The sequence below is a fragment of the Macrotis lagotis genome, chromosome 6 (genome assembly GCF_037893015.1).
Source record: "Macrotis lagotis isolate mMagLag1 chromosome 6, bilby.v1.9.chrom.fasta, whole genome shotgun sequence".
NCBI lineage: Eukaryota > Metazoa > Chordata > Mammalia > Peramelemorphia > Peramelidae > Macrotis > Macrotis lagotis.
Genome location: NC_133663.1, coordinates 53,723,934 through 53,736,492, shown reverse-complemented (window position 1 = coordinate 53,736,492; position 12,559 = coordinate 53,723,934). Strand labels below are relative to the sequence as shown.

The 12,559-nt window shown below is 40.1% G+C and overlaps 1 protein-coding gene across 1 annotated transcript in view; it reads right to left on the bottom strand.

Annotated features, from left to right (window-relative positions):
- PCOLCE2 (procollagen C-endopeptidase enhancer 2) overlaps window positions 1–3,846 on the bottom strand; it is an 82,212-nt gene extending 78,366 nt beyond the window's left edge. The window contains exons 1-2 of the mRNA XM_074191151.1: window positions 3,512–3,846; window positions 1,998–2,106 (exon numbers count right to left, since the gene is read on the bottom strand). Coding sequence (XP_074047252.1) covers window positions 1,998–2,106; window positions 3,512–3,597 — 195 coding nt within the window. The 5' untranslated portion in view covers window positions 3,598–3,846. The remainder of the gene's footprint in view (window positions 1–1,997; window positions 2,107–3,511) is intronic.
- Between the last annotated feature and the right edge of the window lie 8,713 nt (window positions 3,847–12,559).

Genomic DNA, 12,559 nt, shown 5'->3' with positions numbered 1-12,559 from the left:
CAGAACTTCAAAGCACAATTTAATTTCTCTCATCCACTTACTGCCACCTTTTCTTAACATTTACCATTTAATAACAATTCAAGGCAAATATAGAAATTTCATCATTTAGACTTTTTCCTCAGAATCACATTTCCAAGTCATTTTCTGACTTACTGATACCAGGAAATGATTGTCCTTTCTTCATATTCTGTAGACTCTCTTTCAGCCTGTCAGGATGGAGAAATGACTACAGAAGGACATTTACCTAGGTCTACTAAAACTTGAGAATGAATGAAAGATAAGTTTATTTATAGGAGGGCACTTGTCCGGGGAGTCTTCCCAATAAAGAAGCCTCTTTGCAGGCTAGGACCTCTATGGAAGTGAAGAACATAGTTCTAGAATCTTCCCATCATATGGGCACTCCTGTTTTCAGTGTGAATACAGTCTGTTTTAGTGGGTAGTTATATTGAATAAAGAAAACATTCAGTAAGTTTATTGTGTGACTGTTAGGATAAAACCCTGAGATCAAAAAACCAAAAAATTACAGACAGTGACTATCAAAGGAAGAGAGGAAATGACTAAAAATTCTGATGTTAAAAATGAGGCATTTTTAGATTGCCTCAGTCTCTGTTTTTCCAGAATCTCACTATGACTCAATATTATACTCATTGTACTTTCCTGGCACAGGCAGACAATTCCTATTAAAAATAAAAATAAAAATAAAAAAGAACATAGCAGACTGGAGATGTTTCTCCTTCCATTTTTTTGGTAATGTGCCTTTTCTGGAGATTTCAACGGTAGGATACTACATTTTTGATTCTTCTCATAGATGCCAAAGGGAGGGACTAAGCTTTGGTTATGATATAGAGAAAGAGTGGTATAATGAACAAAATATTCAATTTGGCATCAGGAAGACCTGAATTCCTTGATAGCACAAAGTATTTTGTTTTTTATTTTCTTTGTATTTCCATAGCTTATTAGAAACTTAATCAATGACTGTCTGGGTTCAAATCCTGTCTCAGACACTATCCACATGAGCCTACATAAGTTCCTTAACTTATCAGGTTGTTTTCTCATCTGTAAAATGGGATAATAAAATGATGCCACTTACCTCATCTGGTTATTTCTAAGATTTAGTCTTATAAAGATCATTGGAGGTTATATAGTTCAAATTTCTCATTTTATAGATGAGTTAACTGAATCCCAGAGAGGAGATATGAATTCTCCATGATCATGGGCTCTAAATTTAGAACTGGAAGAGTTCTCAGGACTCAATGAGTCCAATCTCTTATTTTATAGATGAGGAAACTGACAGTCTAGGAAGTGAGATGACTTGCCCAAAGTCACACAGATAGTAAATGGCAGAGGGAATGTGAACACAAGTCATCATCCTTATCATCAACAGCAACAATAGGGATCAAATGAGATCCTCTCTAGGAAATGTACTATATAAATAAATATCAGGTATCCTTCTTCCCTATGCCTGCCTCTGTGGAGCACAGTCAACACAATGAATTTGAAAGGTTAGGATACAGTAGAAAACCCAGCAGTGCTGTTACAGCTTGCAAATCATCTCATGTTCTCATTTCCTACGACTGTATCAGAAAGTTGAGGGTTGGGAGATGGGCTTTGAGGAAGACTTCTAAGTAAACATTTTACCCTACCATTCTCAAAGCACTTTGATATACATTTTGGCCGGTTTTGTGGGGCAATGGGATGAAGTGACTTGCCCAAGGTCACACAGCTAGAAGGTATCCAATGGCTGCTGATTTTGACCACAGATCTTCCTGGCTCCAGGGCCTGTGTGCCACCTAGTTGCCCCCAATATAGTCCTTAGATGAAAACACTAGGAATTCTTTCAATAATCTTCCAAAGAGCTGAGATCAATTTAGCATTTCACTATTCCAGGTAACACACACACACACACACACACACACACAAACACACACAAACAGCGCAGATCTCCCTTGTTTTCAGCACTCCCAGAGTTACAAGAATACTATATGTAAACTACTTACGGTAATTTTCCAAGTACATTTGCTATTTGGAGGGTAGACCCCAGGGAAGCCTTCACTGCCAATAAGTCCAGATTCTCCAGATAGAATGCCACCGCAGGTGAAAACAGGTCTGGCAAGATTAAAACAAGAAGAAAACAGTAATATGGTTTCATTTGCAAATACAACCAACATTGTCCGTCCATGTTCAATAATCAATCTCAACTTTGAAGATGCTCATTCTGCTAGTTAATAAACATAAGGAGATTCCCAATGTTCACACCTATATTTCCTGGTCATTCATTTCAATTCAGGCAATCCTAATCATGATAAAAAAAAAAGCAACTGAATAATACAGCCTCCCAAACAAGTAATAAAACCGAGTCTTTTCGAATGTTCAATTAATTTCCACCATTATATTAAAAAAAAAAACCCTCCAGCCTCTACCTCATGCTGAATAAAAGGAGGGGTTAAGTGTTTGTTTTCAGAGTAGAAAAGCAAGAATTGATTGAAGCCAGAGCTGCTTAAAATCTGACAGAGGCATTTCCCTTCTCTCCTTTTTTAGAGGGTTCCTATTAGCAGGATTTCCATGGAGAAAAGAAAGATGGTGGTGGAGGTGGAGGTGGGTTACAGGTAAAACTGGAGTAAGAGTCGAGATCATGGAATAAATGAATTCACCTCTTAGCAGGATGCCCAGAATTTCTTTCCTTTAGCCTATGCTATTTCCCTGGGCTTGAACCACTCACTGGGCAAAGGTTCCCAGAAGAGAAGGAAATGAGAGAGAGGTGGCCTCAGGGATCTGGAAATTCCTGTAGACGTTTTTCCCATGAATGAGGGGGAAGAGGGGGGACGGTGGGAGTGGTGAGGGGGGTAGTTTAGTGACCCTAGGCAAGAGCATCACCAGGCGCCTGTAACCGCAGCCGCGGGGCAGAGGAGGAGGGTGAGGTCTTAGTCCAGGGTGGAAAGGAGCGAGGGGCTCCCGGGGGCAGCTGGAGGAGGGTGGGGAAGAAGAGGAGTCCAGAAATCTCCGGGGCCGGGCACAGTGGCAGGGAGTACCAGCGGGAGGGGAGAGGGGTGCCCGGGCCGGAGCGGACTGGCCGGAGGCGCCTGGCCGTGCGCGGGGTTCTAGGGAGGCGGACCCAGAGGAGCGCCCGGCGCAGAGATAGAGGCGTGGAGACGGCGCGGGGGCAGCGCGGGGCAGCGCGGGGGGCAGCGGGGGGCAGCTCAGGGGGCAACGGGGATAGCGGGGGCAGCGGGGGCAGCGTGGGGCAGCTCAGGGGGCAGCGGGGACAGCGTGGGGCAGCTCAGGGGGCAGGGGCAGGGCAGCGCGGGGCAGCGCGGGGCAGCGCGGGGCAGCTCAGGGGGCAGCGGGGGGCAGCGCGGGGCAGCTCCGGGGCAGCGGGGGGCAGCGCGGGGCAGCTCAGGGGGCAGCGCGGGGCAGCGCGGGGCAGCTCAGGGGGCAGCGCGGGGCAGCTCAGGGGGCAGCGCGGGGCAGCGGCGGCCCCCTCCTCCCACCGCTGCCCAGCGGAGCTCTTTACCTCTCGGGCGGCGGCTGGCCCGAGCCCTGAGCCGCGGCGGCCAGCAGCAGCCAGACCCAGCAGCCGACGCGGGAGGCGCCTCTCATGGCTGGTGGAGACGCGAGGCGGGCCCACGCGTGCACTCTCACTCACACTCACTCCGGCCCCCGGAGGCCACTAAGTGTCCATGGGGTGGTCGGCCCGGAGGGGAGGGCTTTTAAAGGGAGGCTTGGAGTGGAGGCTGACTCTACACCGAATTTCCCTCGAGGAGTTTCTCTGGCAGCAAGAAACTACTGATGAATATACCATTTGTTCTTAGGGCAGCGGCGGCAGCAGGGGGGGAGGCTGCTTTCCCAACCAGATCCTCCTCCTCTTCCTCCTCCTCCTCCTCCTCCTCCTCCTCCTCCTCCCCCCCTCTCCCATCTCCGTGACTCAAAACCCTTCTCAGTCTCTGAATTGCAAACTTCCAGGAGCGTGGAAAAGAAGAGCCCACCGGATGAGGCCGGAGGGTGGGCTTGGCAGCACGCTACCTAACGGGGGTGGGGTGGGGAAAAGTTGGGGGGGAAGGTGTATTTTGAGGCCATTTGGGCCTTCTGGCTTGGCCCAGCTGAGGCTCCATTGTCCATGGCTATCTCCTCCGATCCACCCAGCTCTGGTTTTGCTTGAATCCTGCCCAGCCTGGACTTAGTCTAAGCCAAGGTTTCATTCAATAGTCCCATTTAAAAAAGGGGGGGGTGGTGAGGGTGACTAAGGAGGCGACAGCTGATTTTGGGGTGGGGATTTGCCATTGCATTTTCCGGCCTCTAGTTTCTCAGTGACTCGCTCCCTGAAGAAGCAGGCTTTTGGAGCCAATAAGAGAAAACCACAATGATCAGACCTTGGGATCTTGGTGGTTGTGAGGCTCAAATGAGAGATAATCGATGTAGCCAGCATTTTGCTTTATAAATGCCAATTTACTGTGATGATGATGATGATGATGATGATCGTTATTAATGCTTAGCCTACAGTTTCCAGGTCTTCAATCTGGTGATGACTTCATTCCTTGAACTTTCTTCTCCTCTCCCGCTGAGATGAAGCAATAGTATCAAGGCAATGTTAATTGAGAGTGTGCCAGTAAATGCTTAAGCACCGGGCTGGTGGCAGGGAGAAGAAAGACTAATCGGCATTATTAACATTTCCTTCAAACGGTCAATCAATTAATTAATTTGTAAAGATTGCAGATTTCTGGGGTTTCCATGGAAACATTGAAAATTTAACAATCTGGGCTCTCCCAAGGTGACTCTAGCAAGCTCCTGAGTAGAATGGTCCTGAATAGCCAACATTTCAAAGATGATGTTTCTTTGCCTGAGGGCCCTCTTCTATTAAAAGGGTTTTTCACTGGATGAAAGAATGGTGGAAAAGTATTCAGAGATTCCTGGCTTTGCTCCAGTGCCAGAAACTGCTTATCACAACTTGCTTTTTTTCTTCATGGTCTTTTTTTTTAAATGGATCCATATTCAAATGATTGTTGGAAAAGTCACTTACCAATGTTTGTGTTTAATGATATTCTGACTGTGGAATAAACATTCCCCCCCCCCCCCCAGCATCTGAAGAAGGAGCATTCTTTACATCACTCCCATTTCAAAGGTATTTCTTAAATGTTTTAAGACATACTTGATCAATACTTGATTTCCAATACTGAAACCTCAAGGGTTAAGGTTTCTCCAAGGAGACTCCTGGCAAGGAAGGAAGCAGATCACTGGATCTAGGGACTAAAAATTCTTATTTATAATGGCATGGGCAAGCAGGGGCTTATAATAAGTCCCAGATTTTCCCAGGGGGTTTATTTTGTAATATCTTTTTTAAAAAAGAAAAAGAAACAAGTAAATAATAAAAGCAAGACTAATTATTCAGCTCTCTGAAAGAACCACACCCTGAATGACATTTTAAAAAAATGCATTACGAACTCTGGCAAATCATATTGCCTTCTGAAACTTACATCATTAACCAACTCAAAAAATTGTTTTTAAATGAGGAAAATTTCTGGTTGTTTATCTTGTACATTTTTCAAGAGAGATTGTCTAATTTTTGATAACAGTGAAATTTAGGGCTCAAAATCATAAACAGGAAACATTATTCCATTTAGTTTTCCAGTAAAAATGCTCATTTATATCAGTCAGAATGAACATTTTCAGGACAAGTTTGGATTCAAGATAAAAATTATTTTCAAATATTTAAAAATGGAGTTAGAACAAATATCATACAACAGTAAATATTTCCATACATACTAACTACTCATGATGTTTTTTCAAATGTACCTAGTCATTCAATGTTTTCAACACTGTTCATTTTGTTATGTTAAGGTACATAAGAAAACCCCCAAATGTACTACATGTTTTTAAGAGTAGTTCACCAAAACCCATATTATTAGCTACACATATTTTACTTGGAATCTCAACTCTGACCAAAATTATAAACCCTAAATATCTTGAAAAGCTGTCTTTAAAATGATTCAGTCCAAACAGGAATTTGAAGAAATCAAATAATATATAAAATATATTTTAAAAGGGGATTAAATTAGATACAGAGAAGAATCTTGTAAAAACTGGTTCCCCAGTTCAACTCTACTCTTAAATTCCTTGTTCCCTTATCCTTTAAAGATCTCACCTGGCCCTGCATAAACACAGTCATCTGCCTACCTCTTTTCCACTTAAGTACTACTGAACAGAATTAGAGGAGAGAATGAAATTGTGATAAATAAGTCTGGTGTATATACTTATTCTAGGTAATCTCAATTGGGTCTTCACTACAGCAAGAAAATCCTATTATTCCTTCCTAATTCCATTTTCCACTCAGCTCAGCACCATTTCAAACTTTTTTCTTTTTTTCATTAGCCTCCCACCCTATTTCTTTCCATTACCTTTTTTTTACTGAGGATCTCATTTCATCCTTCAATGAAAAAAATTAGTCCATTTACTGAGGTACCTTTTTCTCCCTTTTCTTATAATCTTGTTGAAACCATCTCCTATCTCCACCTTTAGTCTGATACTAGATAAAGGCAAATCTCTCTTGATTATCCCTACCCTTTCTTTAATCTTCTAGCTAATTTTTATCTAATGGCTCCTTCCCTGATGCTTACATCTGTCTTGGGCAGCTAGGTGATGCTTATCTTCCTGAGTTCAAATCTGGCCTCAGATATTTCAAGTTTCAAAAAACTGCAAGCCAGGATTAAAGTGAAGGAAGAGTTGGTAAGTGACTTTGTGTTCATAGATGATGTGCACGCAGTGCAGCCTCTGAGTCTGAAATGCAACAAACTATGGGTTGATTCTCTGCTATTTGTACTAATTTTGACCTATTAACTCTAAGGAAACACAGGTTCTCCACCGGCAAGCACCCCACCATCCATATGTGGAATCAATGGTTACAGCAAATGGAGAAAATATGAGTGTTGTAGATAAGTTCATTTGCTTTGGCAGTGTATTTTCTAGAGATGTACACATAGATAATGAATTGGATGCACACACTGCCACAGCTAACTCAACATTTAGGAGAATTGAAAGGAGAATGTGGGAGAGAAGAAGTATTAAATTGCTTACCAAACCGAAGGTGTGACCTTGATGAGCTGATCTCATTGCTATATGCCCATGAAACCCGGACAATATCTCAATGCCATGCCAGGAAACTGAATCCCTTCCACTGAATTGTCTAAGAAGATTGACAAGACAAGACAATGCCAGATACTGAGGTTCTTTCTTGAACTGAATTGTCCAATTTTCAAACTCTACTGCATAGTGCAACTCCGAGGGGCTGGCCACATCGTTCAAATACATAATGTACATCAGCTTAAACGATTATGTGTCCTGAATCTTCCCTTTTCCCTTTTTCTTTTCTTCTTTTCTTTTTTTTTCCTTTATTCTTTTTTTTCTTAGTAAGCAAAGTAGGTCATCTTTTGGCTCACTGGTTACCTATTCTTAAATTACTGAATAGATCAAACAAACAGACCTGGGAAAGATCTTAGCTTAAAATACCACAGTTTCCCACTGCACCACCAGCTGTCTTGCCACTAGATCTATGTCTTGCTACTTATCTCCAATGACTCTGGAGGAAGAGAGAGAGGCTGATAACAGCCCTGCCCCACTTAAATCCAAATCACCTTCAAGTCAAGACATCATTCTTCTGATGTCATTGATTCCTTTCAAGGATGAAGGACAAACAACACTGTTTATCTGACTGTCTCTGTCTATCTCTGCCTCTCTGTCTGTCTCTGTCTCTGTCTCTGTCTGTCTCTCTCTCTGTCTCTCTCTCTCTCTCTCTCTGTCTCTCTCTCTTTCTCTAAATTCAGTGACTTTTTCTCCAATTTTAGGATTCAACAGAAATGACTCTATCCAAAGTTATTAGTGCTCTCTTCTAATATCTTCTTATTACCCATTATGCTTCTTGCTTTCTGTATTATTTGATACTGTGACCCACTTTATCCTGTAGGAATCTGTTTCTTCAGGACACTGTTTCTTTTTTTTTTTTAGTTTTTTTTTTTGCAAGGCAAATGGGGTTAAGTGACTTGCCCAAGGCCACACAGCTAGGTAATTATTAAGTGTCTGAGGCTGGATTTGAACTCTGGTAATCCTGACTCAAGGGCTGGTGCTCTATCTACTACGCCACCTAGCTGCCCCTGGGACACTGTTTCTTCTCTGGGTTGTTATGTCCTTTCTGTTCTGCATGTCTGACTATTCCTTCTCAGTCTCTTTTGCCAGTTCTTCATTTTTATCATACTGTCCACTAACTTTTGGTATTCTCAAGATTCTGTCCTGGACCTTCTTCTCTTTTCTCTGTTTTCCTAACAGGAGACCTCATCACCTTCCATATATTCAATTATTATCATCATATAAGTCTTTGATCTATTCCTTGGTCATCTTTCATATTGTTCCTGAGAGACTAATTTTTCTTCACATCATTAATGACCCATTTTACATTTTGAAAGAGATGTTCTAAAAACATCTCAAACCTAACATATCCAAAAGAGAATATACTATCTAATTCCTACCCCACCCCCAAACTCTCACTAATGTTTAAGGCACCATTCTTCTTCCAATCACTCAGGTTTCCAAGGTAAGTGTCATCCTTGATTCCTTATTCTCTTATCCTATATAACTGATCTATTGTAAAATTTTATTTCTGTCTCAACTTCATCTCTCAAATACATCCTCTTCTTTCCACTCAAATAACCATCATCCAAATTTAGGGTCTTATCCTCTTAACTTCTTGTCTACACCATGACTGTAATCACCTAATTGGCACCCCCCAGCTCACATATTTCCATATTTGAAACCATCTTCCATTTGGCTGCCAAAGTAATTTTGCTAAGCTACAGAGCTGAAGGATAGAGTCAGGATGGCAGAGTGGTACAATGCCCTTCAAAATCTCCTCCAAAGAGATCTAAAAAATACATTAGATTGAATCCTGATAGGAGATCCAAGGAAAAACTCTTTCAATTTCTCCAACCCAGGTCAGTATAAGGAAATAGAAAGATTCTGTCCAAGGGACAGGAGTGGTTTTGAAGATCACTCTAATATAGGGAGAGGCTAAGTACAAGGGCAAGAAGAGGCCCTAGACCCAGATTAGAACAGATGTCATCTGCCAACTTTGCCATCCATTCCCCAGGTCTAGTTCCCAGATTCAGGGTAGACTGGGGAGGGACTTGTGCTCAGAGATGAGGTTCTAGGGTAACGAGTGGTCCCAGGCCCAGGCAGTCTTCTGAGAGAGGAGCAAGTTCAGAAGCCAATAGCATGGTTCAGACCCTAGAGCAGAGCAGTTCAGTCTGCTAGTTCAGTCTGAAATCTGCAGAGAAATAAGCAAGGTAAGAATTCCAGACCAAAGGAGATACTGCATTTTTGTAGTTCTGAACCAGCAGAGCTTTCTAGCTGACTGATGGTGACTAAATCCAACAGCAGTCAACAGTGGCAGACCCAATCCCAGGTCAGAAACTTGTAGAACTCAAACCAGGTAGTCATTAATCAGACTTTGTCATGGATCAGGTCATTTTGGGAATACTGAAAACTTGCAAACCCCCCAACCTGAATTGTCTCTTTAATAAATGAGTAATATTGTACTCACCTCTACCCTCTCCCCCCAAAAAATCCAACAACAATAGGATAAACCCAAATATTTCCTAAAGTATACAAATTATTTTTCTAAGGTCAAGTCTGAAGATGGGAGAAGGTTGGAAGAATGAATGCTCAAGAAACAAACCTAGAAGAATATGATATCTACCAAAAAAGTCTTAAAGAAAATACATATTTGGCAGAAATTCAACTAGAATTCCTGGAAGAGATAAAATAAGAATTATTTAAAATGTTTTTAATAAATAAAATTAGAGCTTGAGGAGTCAAGATGTTGTAAAAGTAGCACTACAGTTTAGCTCTCTAGCATTCTCCTCCAAACAACTTCAAAATAATGCCTCAAATAATTCTAGAGCAGATCAACCAATGAAAGGACATTTTCCCAAAGATAACTAAGGAGATTGGAAGGAAAGGTGTGTGTACTGGGGTGGATGCTGGTCCAGAGCAGTACCAGCTATGGATCTTAGTAGTATCAATAGCAATATCAGCAGCATCAGAAACTCTCAGTCCAGAGATAGTAAGGGGTTTAGACAACTGGTCAGAAAAAAAAGTTGTCCATAAAAAGCTACTATGGGGAAATGGAAGATCATGGCACAAACACAGAATAAGACAATTGTGTGAAAATAGTTTCAAAGAAAGTCTCAAAGAAAAATATACATTGGACACAAGACAAATAAGAATTCCTGGAAGAGCTTAAAGAGTAAAAAAAAATGAAAAATCAAATAAGAGGGCTAGAAATCAGAGTGTTGCAAGGAAATTATGAAGAGAGAATTAGCAACTTGGTAAATAAAGCAAAAAAATTGCTGAAGAAAATAACATCTTTAAAAATGGAATTGTCCAAATGGTAATAAAAAAGGTACAAAATCTCACTGAATAAAGTAACTCCTTAAAAATTAGAATTGGGCATGTGGAATCTAATGACTCCCTGAGACATTTAACAAACAATAAAATAAAGTCAAAAGGAATGGAAAAAAGAGCTGACAATGTGAAATATCTCATAACTGATCTGATAAATCAGCGAAAGATAATTTTGTCCAAAAATGTATTTTTCCTGAATAGTTTACCTTAAGAACTAAAAAAAAAGGAAATTTTGCATTTAAAAAATGACACAAATATCTTAGAATCTTTCTCCATTACTTTATTTTTCCTCAGTAGATACCAGAGTAAGAATAGTTTTAAAGTTCTTTTACCTTTAATATAAGTGTAAAATCTTTATGCAATGTAGTACAACCTGTTAGGAAATTCTAAATAAATGAAAACTATGAGTTTTGAAAATATGCAAAGCAAATTTTGATTCTCAATTAGAAAATATAGCAATGTGAGTCTTACTCTAGAATGATTCTTATGCTGTTAGTTCTGAGATTTTAATTTTACTTCTGTTTTTGAAGCCAGGAATTGTTCTCATGGTCCTAGCACTAAGATTTTCAATTGTGGGTAATTTACCAATTGGTCATACCAATGGCCCTCTGACCCTGGTAAGCATTAATTTTATAACTAAGAAAACACAGCAACAGAATTTTTTTTTGTTTCCCAACAAAAATTCTATCACTGTGCTTAAAAATAGCCATTTTTTCTGCATTGTTAATTGGTACTATGTCTATGTTAATTGATACTATGTCTTGGCTTACACTATATGGTAAGAAGGAAATATTTTGGTCCAGTGCAAATATGTGAGTGTGGAATAAAATTTCTGTTTGTGTGTTTGTGTGTGTATGTATGTGTGTATCTGTCTCTATCTCTGTCTCTTTCTGTCCTTCTCTCTCTATATATAAGTATGAATACACACACACACACACACACACATTTATATAAGCTTGGATATTAGAATCAAGATATCAGTGTGAGCAGTTCTTAGAATTCCTGCAGATATTCAATTTTATTTTATAATCTGACAAGTTCATCAAATATTTACATTGTACCAAAATCAAGAGTTCTCTTGAAGAAGCAAATTTCATTCTGAGGGGGGTGGGGGTAGCAGAGAAATACAAAATATATTAGATTTAGAAAGCTAGACTTTTCTTTATTTCAACTGATTGCAACATACATTTATTGAATTCAGTTCTACAATAAACACATCAATGAGTTAGGGTGATGTCTCCTCCAGCATGTGAAGACTGGTCATCCTGGCTTTTGTCATGCCACTGGACTTCAATGATTCTGGAAGAGAGGGTGAGGCTGACAACTTTATGTGACTCTGCCTCATTTATATCCAATTATGGCAAAAGTCAAAGCAATTACCTGTGATGACTTTGGTCCTCTTTGAAAACAAATGATAAACCTTATCAGAGGAAGTTGCCATTCTGAGAAGAACTAGAAGGCCTTTGAAAGTAGATATGTAGGAATTTGGAAGGCTGCTTTAATTATTTCCAGAACCTTTTTAACTTTGCTTTTTCCTGTTCTAGAAGTTTGACATAGAATACCTCTAGAAAGGACTGTTATGGCAGAAATATCTCCTTTTGAGGTCATGTGGCAGATTACCACTGCCAAATATATATCTGCCACAACACAAAAATTATAGAGGGTTAAAAAAATTCCTAGGTTTTATTATGCTTAAGCATAGGTTCAGATGGCAGACAAAAAATAAATAAATAAATCTGAATCTAGAGTAGTATTCTACCAAGGTCTCATAGATAAAAGTATGGCAAAGTGACAGATAATTCTTTTACATCTTAAAATCTTGTACATTCTTTCAGGTCATAAAAGATTAAAAAAGATTCATAATCATACTTTCTTCAATGTCATAAAAGTTAAACAAACAATTTAATAGAAATATAGTCTCATCCATTCCTTGAGAAAACAAGCCTATTACAAAGACTCTAGGTAAACTTGTCAGGTTTATCAATTAAACAATGAGTATGCAACATCCAACACTTACAAAACTACAAGTCTACATTTTAAAGAAGTCACAATAAGCTAATTTAGAGGAAGAGATTTTTATTTCATGAAGGCTTAGCATGAAATTCTTTCACAAATA